At 33.1% G+C, this 22,249-nt stretch overlaps 2 protein-coding genes across 3 annotated transcripts; one reads left to right on the top strand and one right to left on the bottom strand.

Moving 5' to 3' along the window:
• Positions 1-2: 2 nt before the first annotated feature.
• Positions 3-13,723, top strand: LOC120632559 (myelin expression factor 2). Of its 2 annotated transcripts, XR_005659146.1 has the most exons (14): positions 3-151; positions 281-466; positions 1,230-1,392; positions 2,107-2,224; positions 2,568-2,685; positions 3,202-3,348; positions 3,937-4,278; positions 4,935-5,157; positions 6,397-6,515; positions 7,090-7,225; positions 7,672-7,745; positions 12,887-13,060; positions 13,158-13,509; positions 13,632-13,723. XR_005659146.1 is itself a non-coding variant. In XM_039902429.1 (12 exons), the coding sequence occupies exons 2-11, from the start codon at positions 281-283 to the stop codon at positions 7,725-7,727; spliced, it is 1,608 nt and encodes a 535-aa protein (XP_039758363.1). In that variant the 5' UTR covers positions 3-151; the 3' UTR covers positions 7,728-7,745; positions 10,155-10,731. The 2 variants fall into 2 exon arrangements, 1 of the variants encoding a protein (XP_039758363.1); XM_039902429.1 differs by lacking the exons at positions 12,887-13,060; positions 13,158-13,509; positions 13,632-13,723 and adding an exon at positions 10,155-10,731.
• On the bottom strand, positions 13,709-21,599 carry LOC120632874 (sodium channel protein Nach-like). Its single transcript, XM_039902913.1, has 9 exons — positions 21,531-21,599; positions 21,074-21,192; positions 20,839-20,950; positions 20,083-20,252; positions 17,449-17,563; positions 16,654-16,805; positions 15,800-15,924; positions 14,554-14,847; positions 13,709-13,877 (listed from the first exon to the last, which is right to left on the bottom strand). Exons 1-9 carry the CDS (start codon positions 21,567-21,569, stop codon positions 13,753-13,755), a joined length of 1,251 nt encoding a protein of 416 aa, XP_039758847.1. The 5' UTR covers positions 21,570-21,599; the 3' UTR covers positions 13,709-13,752.
• Between the last annotated feature and the right edge of the window lie 650 nt (positions 21,600-22,249).

Below are 22,249 nucleotides of genomic sequence, written 5' to 3'. Positions count from 1 at the left end.
TGCCAACCGGCTCCAGGCTCAGCTTAACTGAACCGCCATTTTGTAGAAAGATAACTTGCGAAAAATAGTGAGAAACCAAGAGTTTGATTCTATTGATTGTTCAGTGTTCTGCATAATTGACATAATTTAACATAGCGAATTGTAAAACGAGGTATAATTCTCATACTGTACTTTTTAATTAAATTGTGAAGTGGTTGACGCGGGGTCTGTCAAGAGTTTTTTGAATTATTTGCAAGTTTTGTGTTTTGAGGAAACTACTCACTAATTATTACGTTACTAGATGATGGACAACCAAAGAGAAAAGGAAAGAGATCGCTCCAGGCGCGGAGACCGACCTTCCAGGTTCTCCGACGCCACACGTGACCGTTCTGGAGACCGAGACAGGTCTGAAGGAAAGCGGTTATTTGTTTCTAACATACCGTATGAGTTTCGTTGGACCGAATTGAAGGATTTATTTAAAGACAAGGTATTATCTTTATAAAATTTTACTTCTCATAACTTGCAGTACAAATACAAGAAAGTTTTACACTCGAGGCGTGAGTTTTTCTTTCAGTGTTGATATTTCAATTTTCAACATGACGTACCACAGGAACCTTCATTTTGGAAGGATTAGAATTGTTTTTAATAAGAGTTTGGGATGCTTTGTATTCTCTTGAGCTTATGTATGCATAAATAATCGTTTAGTGCTACAAGATACAGAAGAGAATTAAAAACTTTATAAAGTAGGATTGCACACTGCATACAATTGGTAATGCCATTGGTCATACAAACGATGTGACTTTGACTAACATAGTTATCAAGAGGTGGTTCATTTGTGCCGGCAACTTAATTGTACTGAGGTGTGACATTGATATCAGTTGGTCAAATGCTTTTGTGTAAATGTAAATTGAAAATGTAAATTTGTAAGTTTGAACAATCCTACTAATATTAAAGATGATAAAGTTTGGATGGATCTTTGTTACTCTTTCACACTAAAACTACAGAATCAATTTGACTGAATTTTGGAAAGAGTATAGATTATAACCTGGATTAACACAAAGCTGCTTTTTATCCCGGGAAAAAGTATAGTTTCTACGTTTTTCATGAAAAACCAAAAAACTAAATATAAAGCAGTGGGCAACTCCTGTTAATAAATTTTATAATTTTTTCCTACACAATTTGATCTGAGAGGTGAAACAAAGTTCCTTAAGGAGAGGATAGATTGATGTAAAGCTATTTGAAATTTTTAGGTAGGTGATGTAGCTTATGTTGAATTATTTAATGATGAAAATGGAAAACCAAGGGGATGTGGTGTGGTTGAATTTGCAAACTCTGAAGCTATGAAGAAAGCTCTTTTTGTTATGCACAGATATGAACTTAATGGGAGGAAACTTGTTTTAAAAGAAGAAACTGGTAAGTGTTATCTGTATTATAATAATTGTTACTTTCATTTATATTAATTAGTTAATCCAAAAGATTTTTGTTCTATATTTTCTTAGCATTGTAATATTATTTTTAAAGTTGTTAGTTATAACAATTGAACACGGTTACTTAACTTCTCTAAAATCACTGTTCCACAGCAATGTAAATTAAAGACTTGTACCAAAAGTACAGGTTTCCTTGTTGGACCAAGAATTTAAGGAATAATGTTACTATAGACCTATCCAAATCACTTAAACAAGGGAAACTGTTTGTTTTTCTTGTTTAAGTGTAAGTTTCCTTTTAGTACCTTGTTTATGTTTAGTTTTATTATCTATAATTGTTCTTAAGTATTTATGTATGATTGAGTATATATTAGTTTATTATTTTATATTAATTATATTTTTCTTATTTGTGCAATTTTGTTTATGTATTTGTATTTAGCTACTTGAATGTAGGTTTATAATAATTTTACACCACCTGTCCGCTCTCACTCATCTTGTCCTAATACAAAGGTTTGCCTGGCAGAGATTGCTACTAAGATAAGGTTGCTTTTTGTATTTTACTTCCATCTTTGTATTTCTATTGTTTTTTTTATTTTCCTAACTTCATAGTGGTGTACAAATAAAGAGTTATATAAATAATATAAAAATAGATTTGTTACCAAAGATGATTTTCAAGACAAATATTTTCCCTATTTATTTTTAGGTAATGAAAGAAACAGATTGAATAACCCCAGGCAAGGAGGAGGAGGAGGTGGAGGTGGTGGTGGCGGTGGTGGTGGCGGCGGCGGTGGTGGACGGAACATGAGAGATGATAAAGATGGGTATGTCTATTTTCATAGCTATGAATTTGAAGTAAATTTTTTCTAAAAGAAATTATTATTTTTTTCTCTTAAAGAAAAAATTTACCTGCATATATACATAATCTTTTTGTTACTTTTAAGTTTATAAATGTATGTTTTAAAAAAGATTAAAAATAATATAAACTTAAATAGGTATAGAGACTATTTTTTTTTTATAAGTATTCTAACACTTAGTAAAAACACAAATACAATAGAACAATATTTTTTCCGATAAATGTGTTGTTGAATTTAAATTTATCTACATGTCTAACATTATATTTAATATGTAATAAAATTTTATTAATTTCTTGGTTTTAACACATAGTTGGGGAGGGAACAAACCAAGAGAACCAGAAAACTATAACACATATGGTTTGAGTCTACAGTTTTTGGAGTCTATAAATGTGTCACCACCTTTAGTCAAGAAAGTATTTGTCGCAAATGTGAGTAGTACATTTATTAAGAATATTAAAGTGAAAAAGTTTTTATTGGATCAAAAGCAAATTCATCATTATCACTACTGCCTTACCTGTGATTTAATCTGCAGAATTACAGGTTTAAAAATAGACTAGAATTAAAGGTGACAGTTGTAAAAGAAGTGCTAGACAATCAAACATGACATGCTAAGAGATTTATGTACAACAGAATCAGCAACAATGTCTTCCTATTGTAAAATTCCATAATGTAAAAGTTCAGTCCTAATTAGTTTAGTTGTGCCTGCTGTTAAATGTGATTACAATATACATATGTCCTCTAAACCTCTAATACTATGTCAAAGTCTTCTCAAAATCTGTTCAATCATTCCACACAAAAGAAGTAATTATTTTAATGATACATACATTTTAAAAGTTTAGATCAGAAATCAAATGCTGACTTACTAAGACATTTTTGTGTTATGACATTTAAGTTTGGTGCGTAGATTAAATAAGTGTTGTTATTGATAATATACTTATTTTTAGCTTGACTACAAAGCAGATCGCTCTAAAATAAAGGAGGTGTTCAAAATGGCGGGAAAAGTACGCAATATTGACTTAGCTGTTGACAAAGACGGCAATAGCAGAGGATTTGCTGTTATTGAATATGACCATCCTGTTGAAGCTGTACAGGTGAACTTTCCCTTAAAAGTATATTTTTGATGCCATGATTACAATTATTGCAATTATATAATTAATTGCATATATTTCAATTATTACAGAAACCAGGCTCCTTATAAATTGTCTATGTTAACAAATTCTTCGATTCAAAGATATTATTGGTTTCTTGTACCATTTGAAGAACCATCTTAGCTTAACTTTAGTTTAAAGTAAAAGAATGTAGTGTCTGATTCGTTTATTTAAGGAAAGAAAGATATGTTATTAAAAAATTAGCACAAACATTATTAGCAATTTTCACATTTTACATTTAAAACTATATATTAATAATACATATATAATACAATTTAAATTGTAAACCTATTTTCATAATTCTTGTTTCGGGAATAAAGAATAGAAAAACCCAAAGGGCGAAAAATCTAACTCCAAATTACCAATTTGGGATTTTCCTACTTTTTGCACCAGGAATTGCCCCTTCAGATTACTTTTATTATGCAGCGTTCCTTAAGTGGTATGAAAATCATAGGTCATTTAGTACACACTAATAATAAATAAATTCCCTTTTTCCTAATTTGTGAATATTGTTAATTGGATTTTTTTTAGGCAATATCAATGTTTGATAAGCAGATGCTATTTGATCGCAGAATGACAGTCCGTATGGACAGGGGCATGACAGATAAGACTGAACTAAGATTGCCTGAAGGTCTCAAAGGCATCGGCATAGGGCTGGGACCCAATGGGGAACCGTTGAGAGATGTGGCTAGGAATTTGCCCCAGAATACAACTCCCAATACACTGAACTTAGCAACTGCTGGATCATCGATGGGTGCAGGAGTTTTAGGCGCTATTCCTACGGGTGGTGTAGCTTTAAATGGCCTTGGTTCAAGTTTAGGTGCCAACACACTGACCACAAATGCAGCACTTAGCAACAGTTTAAGCTTGCAGGTATTTATTTGTATAATTTTAACTTTTATATTATTATAAATATGTTATTATTAATAATAATAATAAGAAATCATAGTGTAAAAAATATCAATATTACCAATGCAGGTTACATTTTTTTTATTAGTTTCTTAATTATATGATTGAAGATAAAGCTACTAAGACAATAGATTAATTAAATATTCAATGATTACTATTATATATAATGCAACATATATAACCTGTTTGTATCAAAGTGAAACTGCAGTGTATATGGGTTCTCACTTCTCATTAGAATTTGCTTCCAAACCAATGGCAATCACTAAATATGGACATATTGTATATTATATATTATATTTAGGAGCCCTGCAATTTGATCAGTATAAAAAGTAGCCCCACAATTTGATCAGTATTAAAAGTAGCCTGAATCACTCGCCAGCCCATATCTATGCATAAAATCATGTCTCAAGTTCAGTCTGTTCCTCAGTAGTCCATTGCTACCTAAAAGAAGTGACAAATCAAGCATTACATTTTACAATTAGAAATTTTAGTACAAACTGAATAAAATATTGTCGTGAGTTTCAATAGGTAAATTTTTCTCTTAGATTTATCTCATATCTAGTAAATTATTGATTGAAGGTTGCAATAGTGCCAGTTACACTTATAATATGGTTTTGCAGGCCTTAGGGCTCACGGGTCTAGGAGCCCTACAGAACCAGCTGTTGCAGCAGGGTCTTACCGCCAATGATCTTGCCAATGTGTTGTCGCAAGCTCAAGTTGCAAACAGTAATACTATGGGCCTCAATACGTCAGATGTTGGGAATGTGCTAGGAAACAACAGCCACAGCAACAACGTTATGGGAGTGGGACCGAATACAAGTATGAGCAGTGGACCACTATCAGGTACTAAATAAAAGGTTCTAATTAAAATAATAAAAAATAAAATTTCATATGTTCACACATACACATACATACCTACACAGGTTTTAGATAACTTTTATATGAAAATCAAGAATTTTTATATGTTTTATATGTGTTCTCTTTCTAAATGACCTTGTATATCTGATCTATCTTCTTTCTTAAACAGTAGTGCCTTTTGACTCCTGAAATCTATATGCTAGTTAGAAAATTAAGTCTACTAAAACATGAGTATTATAATGAAGGCAATAAAGATTTATAGTTTCAATTTTGCTCTAATTTGCATTATGTTTACTACCATATAAAAATAGTATATAGTGAGTCAGATCCGCTGGGTATGGTGCGGACAATTCCTGTTGCTCTGTCCAACTGCTGCCCACTGTGGCAGACCGGCTATACTTGCATGCCGGTACACTGAATGAGTATTGTAGTAAAATGTTGACTCTCCATATGCTTATTACACTTATGCTACTACTACCATCTAATAAACTTATTCCAGGGTTATTCCAATGGGTTTTTATTAATTTCCATGTGAATGTTGCCATGATTAAGTATAAGTTTAGAAACCAAGAACAAATGCTAAAGGTCATGAATAATTTTAAAGCCGTATCAGCTTGCGAGCCCATCTCTGTGTTTCGATATTTGTTTTATTTTCAGTTTTGGGAAAATTTGAAGTTGCTATTTTACTTAATTCAGTAGTTATAAAGATCTGATACCCGAAAAGTAAAAAAAAAACTTAATTTTTTATTCAATGAATCTCTAATGGTTTTACTAGTAAGGGTTACTATACAACTGCTTTTCAACGTTTGTTGATATTGGAATGAAGTTTCAGCAATAACTATCATGTTTTTGTTGCACTACAAGTTAGCCCTTGACTGCAAGCTCACCTGGTAGTAAGTCATGATGCAGTCTAAGATAGTAGCGGACAAACCTGTTAGGGAGTAGGGCAGTTAAAGCCATATATACCTTATAGGTTTTTATGCGACATCGTACCGCAACGCTAAATCGTTGAGTGGAACGGTCTTTGTCGAAGCCCCCCACCATGCCAGACCAGAGAAAATTCGGAAATTATAAATTCCTAAATAAGCGCTCACCGTGCGCTAGACACGTCGTCGAAATGAGTTTTAAAAAAAAGGAGGGGAGGAAATGTCAGGTTTTTGATGATATATTTCGGCACCTTTGCTGCTTACACATGTTTTATGATGTTTGTACAATTTAACGCAGGGCCTAATCGTCAACTAGGTGGATCCTCGGTGTCGGGGCAGGGATACGGCCGGGACCCGGGAGTTCAACAAAACAACAACCGGGACAAGCAACCATCTGATATGGTTATGATCACAAATGTAAGCTATTTTACGACTATATATCTTTTTGAACGTACAAATTTCTGATTAGTAAAATTTAATTTTAAAAACTTGCGTACTCATATTTTACGCCTACAAAAATGGCGGTTAACTCCAGGTATTTTATTTATAAACACTATCTGGCGGGAGATTTTATCGCTTTGATTTCTAAAACGTAGGACTTTCATGCAGACTAACCCCCCCGTTCATGCCTTTATTGAATTGATGGATTATGAAGATGGTGGGTTTGATTTTAAAAATCATTTTTTATGCTCAGTTCGAAAAACATGCGGCTTCCATACAATCTTTTAATTCTCTAAGAGATGTAAGCTCAGTAAAATTGGTCTATATCACTGTATAATACTTTCAGTTGAATAAGAGGCAGCTATTTCAAAGTCCACCAACCCGCACTGGGCCACTGTAGTAAACTACTGCCTACACCCTTCTCATATGTGTGACCCATGCCCTGCAGTGGATCGGTAATGGGTTGATATGATGATGATTTCAAAGTCACAAACACATGTTTCAATTTAGCATAAAGTACAAATAACTGAATCAATCGTTTTTATTCCAGCTTCCTCCAACAGTCACATGGCAATTAATTCGTGAAAAGTTCAGCGAATGCGGCGACGTGAAGTTCGCGGAAATGACAGCGACAGATACTGCCATCGTGAGATTCCATAAAGAATGGGATGCCGAGAGAGCAGTCAGTATCCTTTTAAAAACAAAAAAGTTTGTGAAATTCCACCTATTCGATTGTGTAAAAGTTAACTACGATTTGTATGGAATTGAAATAGCGCCATCCTTTTCACCTATGCCATTAAGGCTTTTTAATAATTGACGGAGCAGGCAGATGATGGTCCACCTGACGGTAAGTGGGAAGCCATGTCCTAAAAAGTGCCGCCAGTGGCCCTTGCCATATTAAACCGGCAACCACGGGCTTCAGACTGGAATTCAGCAACGCTGATTGGCGGCCAAAATAAGAATGGCGGTAGTACTGCCCTTGACAAAGCTCTGTCACAAAAAGCTATTACTGCAACTACTACTGCTGCTGCTGCTGCTGCTGCTGCTGCTGCTGCTGCTGCTGATGATGATGATGATGATGATGATGACAGTATTATTTATTGTGCAATTTTGTCCTTAACATGTTATACAGAAATGTTTGACAGGACCCGTATTGACGGCAGGACAATAGATGTTCGATTCTTTTAAGAGAAGCTTGCAGTAAAAGTAAGTTTTTTATTACACAATATTTAGGTTTTATTTTAGAGCGATTGCTCAATGTAAAATCGAACCACTGTTACTTTTTAGTTTTGAGTGGTTACTCAAGTCGCTTGTCGGTTTTCAAAGTTTTATTGCCTATGAGACTGTCTAGTCGACAGTGCGTAGAGGCTTTAGTATTTATTTCAAACACATAGGTATGTTAAAATACATATCAACAATTGTCGAATTCGTGAGACTCGTATTTTCGGTGTTCTGCACCGAGGATTTAGTAATTGCGGTCGTTCATTTTTCAGATTTAAAATTACGATATTTAAAATGAGCTTGTTGAAAGGTTCCCTTTGTGTCCTGCGGAGTCGGCACTTTTTATATGTATTTTAGTTTGTAGCTCAAGCTTGTATCGTATTCGATTCTGTGCAAAAATTTGGGTTGGGATTGGGTTTCTTTTCGTCTGTACCTACTGGTTCCACAGCATTTGATAAATGTCTTTCTTATACTGGAAATAAGATAAAAAAGGTGGTTGCTATACAGGTTGTTGGTTGTTTGTTTAAAATATCTATGACCTGTATGATGTACTCGTTTGGTAGTCTGTAGAGGAGGATATATACTTTAACTCATTCATCGCCAATATAGAACGAGTTACCCCGCGCCGTCATGTATTTCCAAAGGATCGCCCATTGGCGTATGCGATTTATGTACTCTTAGACGCACATAGTATTGAGCCTGTAGATTTCTACTCAATTTGTATTTCACACGTACAACTCTGTTAAAAGATTGGGTGTGTTTGTGTAAAGTTGGTAATTGTTATAGGTATTCTCTAGAATCTTTATGATAATTTTTAAATAGGTTGTAAATATTTTATTTTAATATTATAATAAGTGTATCAAACTTTGACTATATGTCAATGACGGCGATGGGCGGCTTCCGTTTACTATTAGCATTTTTCGACACCATACATTGGCAAATGCTTTATTTTATTTGTTGGTTATAAATATTGAAACTCTTTATTTTATTGCTATTTCACCTAGATCATTCAGTTTCGAATCGGGAGGCCTGGTATCTGCATGTTTTTAGAATTGATAGGAGTCCTCGGCATTGAATGGGTTAAGTATAGTTTGTGTGATGAATTTGTATGTAAAGAACGAAACCTCTTAGTGAATTCAACCCAAAGATTGCATTATAACGATTATCTGGTTAGGATTATTATGCGCTTGCGCTTTTATTCATATGTTTTCAATGAAAGAAAGACTGCCTTTTCATTTAGCCCAAAGAATTGAATTAGGTGTTAATATTATAACAATAGAAACACTAAACAGACACTAAACTATTTAATTATAGTCTAATTAAATATGCAAAAAATAAGTTATCTTGAATTCCATTAATTACATTCATATATATCCATTTTTAATTCATTTACTTAACTTTCTGAATGAAACTTAGGCCCAGATAAAAAACGTTGCTAAACGAAGTCTTAAGCCAAGTAAGAGCTAAGAATCTGTTCTAAGCATCACATTACCTTAAATAGATCTAATACTAAGCCATTGTTTAAATTAGCCACAATACAGAGTATTGTGGACTGAGCACGTTTTAAGGTTTTAAGGTAATAAAAAAGTCGAGGAATTCAAGAAAAGTACACAAAAATATGATTATTGAAAAATAAACACTAAAAATGCAAACTCAACAACACCACATTCATTGATCTGACAGCACACAAAGACGGCAGGACAAACCTAACACATGTCAATTTCTCGATGTTTTGTAGCGTTCAATTTTAATATATTTTTAAAATTGTAGACTAGACTATTTTTTTAATAAAATATTGATAAGTATTATAATTTTAATATGAGACTTAATAATATTCATTAAAAATAAAAATGAACAAAGAAACAAATTGATTTCTGTTTATTTTGGTTAATTAAAATGTTGTGAATGCATTCGTAAAATTAAAGGAAATACTTTGGCTATGCTAAGCAAAGCAATGCTCTTAGACCCTTTTATTTAAGTCGGTATGAGTGACAGTGCTTAGCTTTGTTGAAGCAGTTCTTTGCGGAGTAATAATTTCGACTCTAGTTAGTCTAAAATGCTATAAAGTCGGGAAAAGGTTCCACGCTAAATAGCCCGTATTTATCTCTCTAGCAAATACTTTTTGCCCTGCAGCTACGAAAACAATGTAGGTTTTATGTCTTTTGTTTACCAATAAGATTAATGTTGAGGGTATTCTAAAGTTTTGCTGCAAAAAAATCTATAAACGCCAGTGATTTGGTCGGGCATGTTTTGTGCTACTTGAGCTCAAATTTTCTGTTAAAGGAACAGAATGCCTATTTTCGTCGTCTTATGTGATGGGACTTTAATTGCATAGGGTGTATACTTGTAATGTCGTAAAAGAGGTGGGTATAATTAATTCTTTTATATTTTCAGGAATGTGGTATTGAAGTTGAGGTCTCTTGGTCGAAAACTGCTTGTGATCGTCTTATTCATCTGCTGCGTAATAATTTTTCTTTTTCTTTCGATTGACTCGAAGTTTTGACAATTCTTATAATTAGGTTAGATTAGTTAGTGTAAGTCAATTTTTTTTTGTGTACACGTAAAGGTCAAATAAATTTAAGTAAATGTCTTAATTTATTCATGTCTTGTTTTGCCACGACACACATTGCTAACTGAATTCAAAGGGCTTCTTGAGATTAGTCATTAGAATGTTTCTATCGATTCCATTCATATTATTATTTGTTTGTATTTTGGAAATTCAATAGATAGCGTTTTAATATTGTCTCTTTTATAATGTTTGACTTCGTGTCTGTGTAGAGTTTGTCAAGTTCCAATAAAATTCAGATTTCAATAAATTACTGATTTTAGACAATACAGCTTATTATTGTTTTTTTAAACCTCACTTTAATAATTTTTAACAGGATTCTATTGTGGTATCGTAATTTGTTTTATTATATATTTGTAGCGGTCTGTATTTAATTAAAGGAATATCATGGTCGTGAAAAATTTACACGTTTGTTTTTTATTTTAATTTATTGTCATCGCGTAAACAAGAATTGAAGTTCCGCTGTTTCCACAATGGCAAAGAAAAATTTAGCTAACCGCAAATGTCAGGTAATTCGTTGATTCTAAGTCGGTTTTTTGATTGGACACGGACGTTTGATTGCTGTTGAATCTGTTTGTACAATTTCCAGTCGTGCCCCAGACTTTGTTACGATCGTACCGTTTGAGCAGAGTGTTGATTTGACCAATCACGTAGACGAACTCCTATGGCATAAAAAAGAAAAGGGACTACTGTGTCCACCGGTTAAATAAGTATACAGAGGTTCCCTTGAATTGTATGGCTTTCTTTCTAGATTACAAACTTTTGTATAGAAATGGCCAGCATAATATCGCAAATAATTTACAAGTTCACCCGATTGGTTTGATTTAAATCTCATGAAAAGTCACTTGCAGTTGAACTTTTTTTCTTAGTTGACTTGACGCCTAGCTCGTGCTTGAGGATATTATGGTCATATTAGTACGAATGGAATCGTTTTGTGTGGAAGACTGCTGCTGTCGTATGGAATACATTTTCGGGTGCCTGGATCTTACAACCGCGTCGGAAACCTACGCGAAATCCTGACTTGTGCGGCCAGAATTGCGACATTTCTGTCCTATCCGTTATTTTCGAGGCAAGCCTGGCCAAAATCGTGGAGTTTTTTGACTTTACTTTTGACCAGGAAATATAATTGGTTTGAGAAAGACGCGTAAACTTTTTTTTGCAGCTGCTACCCAATCTGATGAGATAGAAATGTGGAACATCCATTTGATGACTGACTAAAATCATAGTCGGTCGCTCTAATACGTCTTTTTGATTTTAAAATCGCTTTTCCATCGTTCATACCTACAGCAGTCAATTAATGATGAAGGAATGTAGAATTTTCCGAATACGAGAATGTTTAATTTACGTGATCCTCAGTTTAAAATATATGACACGTTACATACATCTAAATCAAAATTTCTGCTTTACAGTTTTTCGTCTGTTCGCATTTGTAAATAAGAAATTAACGATGAGCAATTTGACAAGATTTGTTGTAAAACGAATGGTGATCGAAGGTTTTAACAGTTTGGTAAATCATGTCCTGGATCTACGGAAGGAAGGTCGAGCATCTCGATATCGAGTTTTATAAAGTATGGTGTGCTGTACGTATACGTATATATGTTTCCAAATACAGTAATGGTCGAACTAAAATGATATAAATAGTAACTGACGGAAATTATTGAAGTAAAATCTTTAAATCCTTAAATCAATCTATTCGTAAACGGCCTTAAGTTGATTTTTATAAATTGCATATAAAAAAGTTTTCAAGGCCTTCAGTTGTTCACGACATTTAATACTATCATAAATAAATAATAACTGTATTTATTTTATCATAATCTTAAAGATAAAAATGGATTCCAAATGGTCTCAGTTTAATATACTATTGTATATGGAAAGCATTAAAAATATTTAAGTTATAGTGAAAGCACACCACATTTTATATACGTTTCTCATTTGTTCTCCAATAATTTAAATATATATTTGTCTTTGAGTATAACATATTCTAGTTTGTTTGTATGGTTTTGAGAATAACGGAAGTTGCAAACATGAGTTTCGATTCTGGATCAAGTTTGAAAGCGACGTTGTCCATCTCTACATTCTGGAACTCTTCAAGAAGACAAATTTTGACACAAATGGCTCCATTGTCATAAATTTTGCTTGCATGGTAAGTTTTCAAGTCATGGAATTTGGAGTTTTTATCACTTGTCTTTCTAGGCATGCATGGTGTTACTTGTAGATTCAAAAATTGGTCAAATATTTCGGAAGCGGTTAAGAAGAAAAACACTATCAAATATTATGGGTCCGTTTCTCTTTTCTCATTCATGATCTGATTTTCTGAGTAATTGGTCTATTACTAATCGTATTAACTGTTGATACTTGATACACGCACACGATAATGTTTATAGATCGATCGTGATAGCAACTGCGAACATCTTGAAAATTGAAGAAGCTTTTGGAGTCTTTGGGATTTGACATTCTTCTGTATCTTCGGATTTATGTTGTGGGCTAGTTACTCTGTTTTGTCATAAACGATTTAGGAAAATTATTTAATTATTATGTGATTTCTTGTTATAATTTTCAGATACCTACAGAGTAAATTCAAATGATACAATGGAAATATTATCGATAACAGTCAAGCGGCACATTATTGAAAAGGATAAACTAGGATGTATCTCAACTTCAGAGAGTTTATGGTAAAATACACTTACCGAAAATTGTTGATAAAATCAATAGTAAATAGACTTCGTGATTACAGGTAATTAAAAATGCACAGTTATTATGTTCATACTGCGACACTTGTTTAAGTATTTGATAAATTAAAAAATTAAATTGTATTGTGTACATGGTTTTAGGTGCATTACGCTGTTTATATTGGGAAGGGAAACCAAAGAGTCGAAAACGAGTTTACAATTATATAAAAGAAGCAAGAAGTGCAATCAGATAATATTAACATTGACGTAATATATCGTCCACAATTGAGTATTCACGACTAAAGTTGGATTTAACCAAACTAACTGGCGGACGTTATCATATAATTACCTAAAATTGCAGTTTTTATGTTAACATATTGATTGCTTGTACTTTGTCAAAAAGTTTTAAACCTAAAGCCTTCACATGATGTTACGTCAGACAGCCATCAGAAGCCTATGGGATTCATACATTTTGTAAAAGGCCCGCAAACGAGACCAACGTGAGAAGAACAAAGTAAGAAATTTTGTAAAGAGTTATTTATTACTATTTTATTATTAAATTTTTAACTATTTTGTTTTTAACATTAAAAAGAAATCCCAAAATTAGATAAAAATATAATTCGGCCTTTGTTTCAGGTAACACCGAAGACGCATGAGGGAATTATTTCTTTGTATATGTGTATTATAATAATAATTTATGGAGGTATAAATAAAATGCATTTTAACCGTACATTGTCTATATTTTATTTGAAGTATTCTAATAAATTGATCGAATGGCTCTTATTGGAAAATAAAGAATACACTTTAATATTACTAATAGTAATTCTACTAAGGAAATTAGCGAGCTTCCAATGCAGAGATTCACTACACCTCCACTCCTTACTGAAATAAATACTTAATACTTAAATTATTGTAATTAGCAGTGGCGTGCACTGGTTATTTACTTGGGTATGCATACAGCAGGAAGATTGCATCAAGTGGCAAAAATCCTCCTCCTATACGAGTTATATATCAATAATAGGGTAGGCAGTGCTTTTTTGCATGTATGAAGTGCACGCCATCGGTAATTAGGCATACGATTATTATTTTTCAATATATAAAACACATTGTTACTACATTAAAAAATCCTATTCTAAAAGTTCATTTGTAAAAATAAAATAAAGCCTCAATTGCGGTAAAAGTGAATTAAAAACAGAATGTCCACTTCCATAAAGTAATATTGAATAACTAAACCACTGAAAAAGGGTCATAATCGATACATGATATATGATAGTTTCAAAAAAATGTTACAAATTCTAATGCGAAAGAACGAATTTAACAGTTAGGACTCATACTGAGACGCATTGAAAGATTCGAGCCCGTTAATCGACAAAGGAAAAAAAGAATATTTATACCTACATGTCGCCGCGCAGTTTTAAAACAAAACAAAAAATAAACTATTGAGTTCATAGAGAGTTTTTGTTATGCCTCGTGTACTATTTATTAGTTATAATTAGAACAATTTAAAAAACAATTAAAAAAAAGGGTAAACCTTTTGAAAAAGGTTTATTATACTCACACACGATATCATAAAAGCTGAAGATGACGTCTCGTACGACCCGAACTTTTGGGAATGACGTGATTTTGATTTTTAATTTATTCAGCCCTTTTTGATACAAAAAGTCTTCGTTGTCTTTATAATACATATCCAGCTCACAACTGTTAAGGCAACCGCAATCTCGTGATATCCTCGGGAGGTCTTTGATGTTACAAAATTGTTTGAAAGTTTCTTCGGAAGATTTCAAAGTAATTATTTCCTTTCTATGTTTCAAAACACATTTTAGCTCTGGTATATTACATATACGTTCATAACCTTGAATAATAATGTGTCGCTGTACATAAATATATATACGGTTGTTAGTCATCTTCATGATACTTGAACTTGGTTACATCAAGTTTTCTGTATGCCTACTATGCAAAACGATCTGTGAACATACCTTCCTAATTCCTTATCACATACAGGGGCCTAACTACTATCGTTTGCAGTCTTATTACAATAATGTTTACATTATGTTTTAGAATTATAATATTTATTTTTAGGTCACTAGGTCTAATCCATCAGCTCACAAAAAAACTGCTATAAGTGGTCGAACGTTCACAGGTTTTTTGATTGCAGCATCAGGATAAGGTTCTTATTATATCGTTATGTCTTAAAGATCTTATTGTACGCAATTTCGAGTCAATTAACAACTGCAATTAAAAATAGCAATGATTGTATACCTGATATCCCTGCACCAGTTACGATAAAATTTGATACAAAAAAAAATCTTCTAAAGGCTGAACATATATTTATTATTTAAGAAAGATACCGAAACACACCATCGAATAAAAACCAAATCAAAAACTTTAGGTACATCCGTTTTGAGTGCTACGATGACATAGCTACACATCCAGGAATGGTGACCTTGTACCCTAAAACATATAGGTTATAATTACACTGTACACTAATGCCTGAAATTAATAATTAATCTAATCAAAAATCTTTAGATGGCAGGCTGAAATTAGTAGTGCTTTTCCTTTCCAAACCTTTCCTGTAGCTAGGAATAGCATTACTAAATTCAGTCTAAAATCTAAAGATTTTTGATCAGATTGATAATTCATTTCGGTACTAGGTGGACAAAGAACAGCACACGAGATCCAGGAGGCCGCAAATCTGACTAAATAAGACTGGAATTTAGAAATCATTACAAAATAGGTAACTTTGTCCAGCTGTGAACGTCCATCGGTTGATGATCGGTTTGTATAATAAAGATAGATATACTTACTTAAAGGTTTATAGAAGTGAGGCACACATCCACATATCCTCAGGATCATTTTGATTCTACATTCTAATATGCAATGATTGAACGAATACACAGGATATCTCTTGCTTATTGGTTCGTGATTGAATCTAAAACAGGTAGGTAGGTACTAAATTCATAATAGTTTTTTCAGATTATGATTAAAAGCTTATTCGTGAAAAAGACCTACAAGAGCAAATCTAGTTTGTTGTGTTAAAATACAAGCATGTGTAGATTACAATGCATAACTAAGTGCCTTCTTAAATAGAACTACTTGCCTACCTTAAAGCTGTTGCTCATTAACACGATTCTCAGAGCTCAATAGAGATGAAGAAGAAGAAGAAGAAGTAGTAACACTTCATTGCACGTATAACATACAGGAAAAGAAACAATAAGGAGTATACAGTAAACAATTAAAGATGCAAAGGTGGCCTTATTGCTGCAAGCAATCTTTGTAGACAGGACTTATAGCAAAAGAACGGGATAATGCCAAGAGTGTGTGTATAGCTATACATGCTTTGATTGCTTTTATTCTTACGCTTTTTAGCTCTTTGCCATTTACAGAAAAAATAAATACCTTATACGTAAAACTCACTGCCTTAGTATCATACATATTGCTTACCTACACTATTGTAGGAATCACGTGGCTGGACCTTTGTTTAAGCTTCTCAAACACAAACCTGTTTTCGTTGTTAAATAGAGTGGTTGAGATAGCAAATGGCTCTACGGATTTGATCACGACTCCTTGTTCTCAACGGTAGATATTCTGTCTGCATCCATTCCTCAGCTTTGCTTGCTTGTTTAATTAATATAAAAGGTATACTTTAAAAAAATCTAACCGGCATTTACGTATTCGTAGTGATTTGTAACGCAATTCTTCCGATATTCTCGTGCTCCAAACAGACAAACCGAAGGACACGACGCCCTCTACATCGAAGGTGAACGAGGATCCCGTAGTCATCGTGACTTCATCGGGATCATGGATAAATACCTGAAGATAAAACAATATGTTAATAGGTGGGCATAAAGGTAGGTATGTTTCATGTTTAATAAGGCGTATGTTTGCATAATCGTAATACCAAAATAATGGTAGGTAAATATGCGTGGTTGGTCTAAGCATGATCGACTATAGCACTTGATCACATTAAGCAATAGGAAATTTGGCTGAAGATTTAACTTTTGAATACCTACATATAGTGATCGGCTTTAGCCTGCAATCGCATACTCACGTAACATCGTGATGCTTGTGTACCCGGATTGAATATTTGAAAGTACTCGTCTAACAGTTATAGAGAAAACGATGCTTTAATCGCTTTTTTTCTCGTCTTACCTTGACGAGAACACGGTAGACCTTTAACGCGCATATTAGAAACTAGGAAGTAGAGCGGCTTTGTACGTGACTGTAAAAAATCAACTACGCAGAGGTGCAAATCTTTATGATGCCTCACAACACACTTATATAAAAGGTGAAGGGGGTACAAGATAAAACAGTTTTTGTGCATATTACGAAATTTATCTCTTAGAACACAGGCTTTGCTAAGGTGCTCCCAACTTTCCTTGAATTGGATTGAGACAGATGAGGATTATGTGTACCTTAGTTGTCTACCAATAAGTGATTGATAACAAACCACTACCTTATAAATGGATGCATAGTCTGTTATAATAGTAACGAAATCTGCTTCAAATATTGAGATATCCATATTTTTTTTGACATAAGTGTCTGCTGTGGTGTTGACTCGATTCCAATTGCTATAAATATAAAGTTTAATTTCCATAAATATGTCTACAGGAGTAGGGACTTTGCTCCATTATTGGTATTATTTTTTAAGCGTAGGTTAATGGTATGGTTAATGCTAAAATATTAATCCTTAATTCTAGGTTATAAATTTTTTAGCATGGGTTTTTCTTTTATATATATAAGCATATGAAGTGAAGTGAAGTTCACACAACAGTTTTTTGGTGCCCATTGATTACATATAAACGAAAAGCGTAAATGTATATATTATGATTATAACTTAAATTGTATCTTAAATTTTAAGATTACTATGCTATGACGATCAAGTAATTTCGAGATGAATTAAGTACTTTTTTCACCTTACACATAAAGAGGTTAGATAATCATATGTTGGTGAGCTTGTCTGTCTGTGACATCGTGGCACCAAAACCGATAGATCTGTTTTAAGGCAGTACCTATCTATCAAAATATTTTTTAGAGAAAATATTATTGTTATAAATAATATTTTTATTTAGTCAAAGTCAAATATTTCTTTATTCAAATAGGCACATAGATGGCACTTTTGATGCGTTATTATATACAAAATGTGTACATAGCAGTGAGTAGTGATGGCGATAACTACAATCGTAAACTTAAAACTAAAGCTACGAGGGTTCCAATCGCGCCCTGGTCTAAGAAGAAGCCCACAACAAACTTAGCCGGGTGTTCTTTTTGTTATCACCATCTCACATTGTCATTAGAAAATATTTAAGAAGCAACCTGGTTAGAGCAATTGTTTACACCCAAGCTTTTTTATCGTTTACGTAATCCTTTATACTATAATAGGACTTTTCTATAAGCTTTCGCTTAATACAAACTTTGAACTTCTTTAGTGACATCCCCAAGATATCAACCGGTAATTTATTGTAAAATTGTATACAATTTCCTTTAAATGAATTGCTTATTTTGTGTAGTCTAGTGTACTGCACTGCAAGTTTATTTTTGCTTCTAACGTTCAAATTATTGCAGTCACATTTTCTTTTAAATTTTGATATATTTTTGTGAACATACATTAAATTTTCAAATATGTATTGGCTATAGAGTGTCATTATTTTAACATCTTTAAATTTATTCAATGACTCTCTCGGACCCATTTTATAGATCGCACGAACAGCCTTCTTCTGCAGCACGAAAATAGTGCCAATGTCAGCAGCATTACCCCATAGTAAAATTCCATATGACATAATGCTGTGAAAGTAACTAAAATAGACTAGCCTAGCAGTTTCTATGTCTGTCAGGTGGCGTATCTTCTTTACTGCATAGGCAGCAGAACTAAGCCTGTTCGATAAATTATTTACATGCGGGCCCCATTGAAGTTTAGCATCTAACGTTATTCCTAGAAATACTGTTGTATCCACCGGATTCAATTCCTCATTATTAAGTAGTATAGTGGTTTTTACATGTTTAACATTTGGTAATGTGAATTTTATGCACTTAGTTTTATTTTCATTTAAAACCAAATTATTAGCTTCAAACCATTGTACTACTTTAGCGAGAAAGTTGTTTACATCGTCTAAAGCTAATTCACGTCTCTTAATTTTGAACATAAGTGATGTATCATCAGCAAACAATACTATCCCGTGATTGTCCTTAACAAGGTAAGGCAGGTCATTAATGTAAATAAGGAATAGAAAAGGTCCTAATATAGAACCCTGTGGAACACCAATTTTCACAAATGACCCATTAGACCGGTTTCCATTAACGTCTACCATTTGCACCCTATCACGCAAGTAGTAACTAATCAAGTCGAGAGCTACACCCTGAATTCCATAGTGGTGTAGTTTTCTGACTAACGTTTCATGTACAACACAATCAAACGCCTTAGACAAATCACAGAACACACCAAGTGCATCATGTGACTCCTCCCAAGCTTCAAATATATTATGTATTAGCTCAACACCAGCGTCGATAGTTGAGCGAGCCCGTGTAAAACAAAATTGTTTAATTAGGTAACTATGACCCATCTAAACTATTTTAAAACAGAATAGGTAAAAACTAAACTAAATATAAAATAAAATAATTTATAATTTGTTATTATTTGAATTTGAATATCAAAACGATTTTTTCCTACTTGTTATGGATTAATTTAACATTCAGAAGTTTTATGACACAACAAATTGAAAGAATTAAGATAGGTCACGAAGCAAGACTCATTCCAGTTCTGTCACACAGTAGGACCAGCCTCACATTTTATTAAGCAGTAGTATCAATAAAACTTGAATTGTAAGCAAATAAAATTCTAGCCTCGTTGTTACGAACATGTTAAATTTTAACTATCAACTTATTACTAAATTAATTGTTAACGTATGATCAACATTGATTGGTTACATATTCTTAATATGGGCCTTCAAATATACTACTTATCCAATGTTAATGCAATTTTTCTGGACTCAAGTCGAACCATTGTCAAATTGGCGCCGAAATATTGGATATCGGCGTATAAAACAAAGAGGCAATTTGAGAACCGGAATTTTTATCAAAAATTGTTACTCACAAAGGCCTGTCGAATATAGCTACATTGGAATTAATTACGTGGCACATTCCCATTTCCGTCATGGTAGCGTCCACAGACATCACCTTATTGGTATTGCTAGCAAACCAGCCTTCCTCAAACTCTCGGAACATATTAGCAGCCACTTTTGCGTAGTTCTTGGGTTCAATTAGCTATGAAAAAAGAAATATTAATTTACTAAAATCTGCTTAGCATCAGCGTAAAAAAAAACACGTATATTTTTTACAATCGTAGTTTTATTATAGTAGGAAGGACATGACATACTGCGTTACTAATGTAGTTACATAGATAATTAACTATCCAGAAAACACTGTTCAAAAAATTATTAGGTCAACTGCGCCGGTAATATTAATTTTAAATATAGTGCGTTACTGAAAGGGGATTATCAGTCCATTGTCAATATAATTGATAAGTTTTCTATAGAAAATTATCTCTTCTGTAATACTTTGACGGCCGATTGGCGGAGTTGGTAGTGACCTTACTGAGTCCAAAGCTGTGGGTTCGATTCCCACAACTGGTAAATGCTTGTGTGCTGAACATGAATGTTATTCAGTGTCTGGGTGTTTATTTGAATATTATAAGTATTTATGTATATTATTCATAAAAAAAGGTTTATCATCAGTCACCTTAGTACGCATAACACAAGCTACGCTTACTTTGGGGCTAGATGGCAATGTGTATATTGTGGTAGTATATTTACAACGACATAATGTTTAAATACTGAAAATTATTCCGTACCTGTACTTCAGTCGGAAGATTTAAATCCAAATAACTTAAAGTATCTAAAGCAGCATGTGCTATGGCCCATAAAAAACCTCTCATGTTTAGTCCTGTTATATTATTGGTATCGCTATTAATAAAAACTGAATTTTATTATTGTTAAGATCTACTTTACTAGGCTAGACTACTAGTTATATTATAGATTTGTTTACCCAAACTGTTGATATACTGATTTTTAAAATATATGACTTACTTGACAAATTTTCCGAATTTTATGATATCAGGTTTGTAAAGCGGACAAAGTGTTATTGCGGGGTAGGATATATTCCAATCAAAGTAGTTCCTTTCTACAATCATAACAGTCGGGGAAGCCTTAAAACATAGAATTATTTGGATAACTTTAACCTGCAGTAGAACATCTATTTCTATACATTATTATTTATTATAATTAGACCTTGCTTTCTGAATCCAGGGCCGTGGGTTCGATTCCCATAACTGGGAAATGTTCGTGCGATCAACATGAAAGTGTTGGTTTCTGGGTGTTTAAAATGTGCTTATGTATATTATTCATAAAAATATTCATCAGTTATCTTAGTACCCATAAGACAAGCTACGCTTACTTTGGGGCTAGACAGCAGATAGATGTGTGTTTTGTCATAGTTTATTTATTTATTTATTATATAAAATTTAATAGTAGATCTAATACTTACGACAAATCTTGAGTATTGTAGAGTTAATAAAATAACCATTATTGTTATGCAAACAACTATGTTAATAATCCAAAATGTCCTGAAATAAATTCAAAATATATAATGGTTTTTTTAAAATTAATTTTTACTGGACCGCTGCAGTGCACGGGCTCTAGAATGAGAAGGATTTTGGCCGTAGTCCACCACGCTGGCCAAGTGCAAATTGGAAGACTTGGCACGCCTTTGAGAACTTATGGAGAACTCTTGTCACGATGTTTTTTTACCCTTTAAAGCAAGTGATATTTTAATTGTTTAAATTAAAAACACACGTACCTTCTTCAGAAAATAGGTGCGGGACGGAGTTCGAACTTGGTGCTTCAAAAGGGAAGCTGAAGCGTTACCCACTAGGCTATCAATAATATTTATTTATTAAATTATTGTCTACCGACTTTTGTTTTAAATACTTCTTTATAATGTGTTCGGACTTTGGTGTTATTTCATCGTTATAAATAGCCAATGCAAAACTAAATTCTAATGAAACTGTTCAGCAGTTAGCAAGAAGAAAGACACAAATAGTTTTACTTACTTCTCTAAATAATGAAAGCGATTATTTACGATGTAGGGCAGCCCGTGCGTTGTTGAACTTTGTAAATACCTAACGAGTTTTAGTCTTAACGGGCTACTATAATTATTTTCGCACTTTCTTCTAAAGCGCACCTTCTTTAGTTTCTTAATGGTTG

The sequence above is a fragment of the Pararge aegeria genome, chromosome 20 (assembly GCF_905163445.1).
Source record: "Pararge aegeria chromosome 20, ilParAegt1.1, whole genome shotgun sequence".
NCBI classification, from domain to species: Eukaryota; Metazoa; Arthropoda; class Insecta; order Lepidoptera; family Nymphalidae; genus Pararge; species Pararge aegeria.
This window is presented reverse-complemented; position numbering and strand designations above follow the sequence as displayed.

Coding starts and splice junctions, on each gene's coding strand:
- LOC120632559 (XM_039902429.1), top strand. CDS start 281: ATGATGGACAACCAAAGAGAAAAGGAAAGAGATCGCTCCAGGCGCGGA. Junction 467..1,229: donor AGGATTTATTTAAAGACAAG/GTATTATCTTTA, acceptor TGAAATTTTTAG/GTAGGTGATGTAGCTTATGT. Junction 4,279..4,934: donor GCAACAGTTTAAGCTTGCAG/GTATTTATTTGT, acceptor ATGGTTTTGCAG/GCCTTAGGGCTCACGGGTCT.
- LOC120632874 (XM_039902913.1), bottom strand. CDS start 21,569: ATGGTTATTTTATTAACTCTACAATACTCAAGATTTGTC. Junction 21,193..21,530: donor TACAATACTCAAGATTTGTC/GTAAGTATTAGA, acceptor CTATGTTTTAAG/GCTTCCCCGACTGTTATGAT. Junction 14,848..15,799: donor TCACTTCTATAAACCTTTAA/GTAAGTATATCT, acceptor TTATTATTCAAG/GTTATGAACGTATATGTAAT.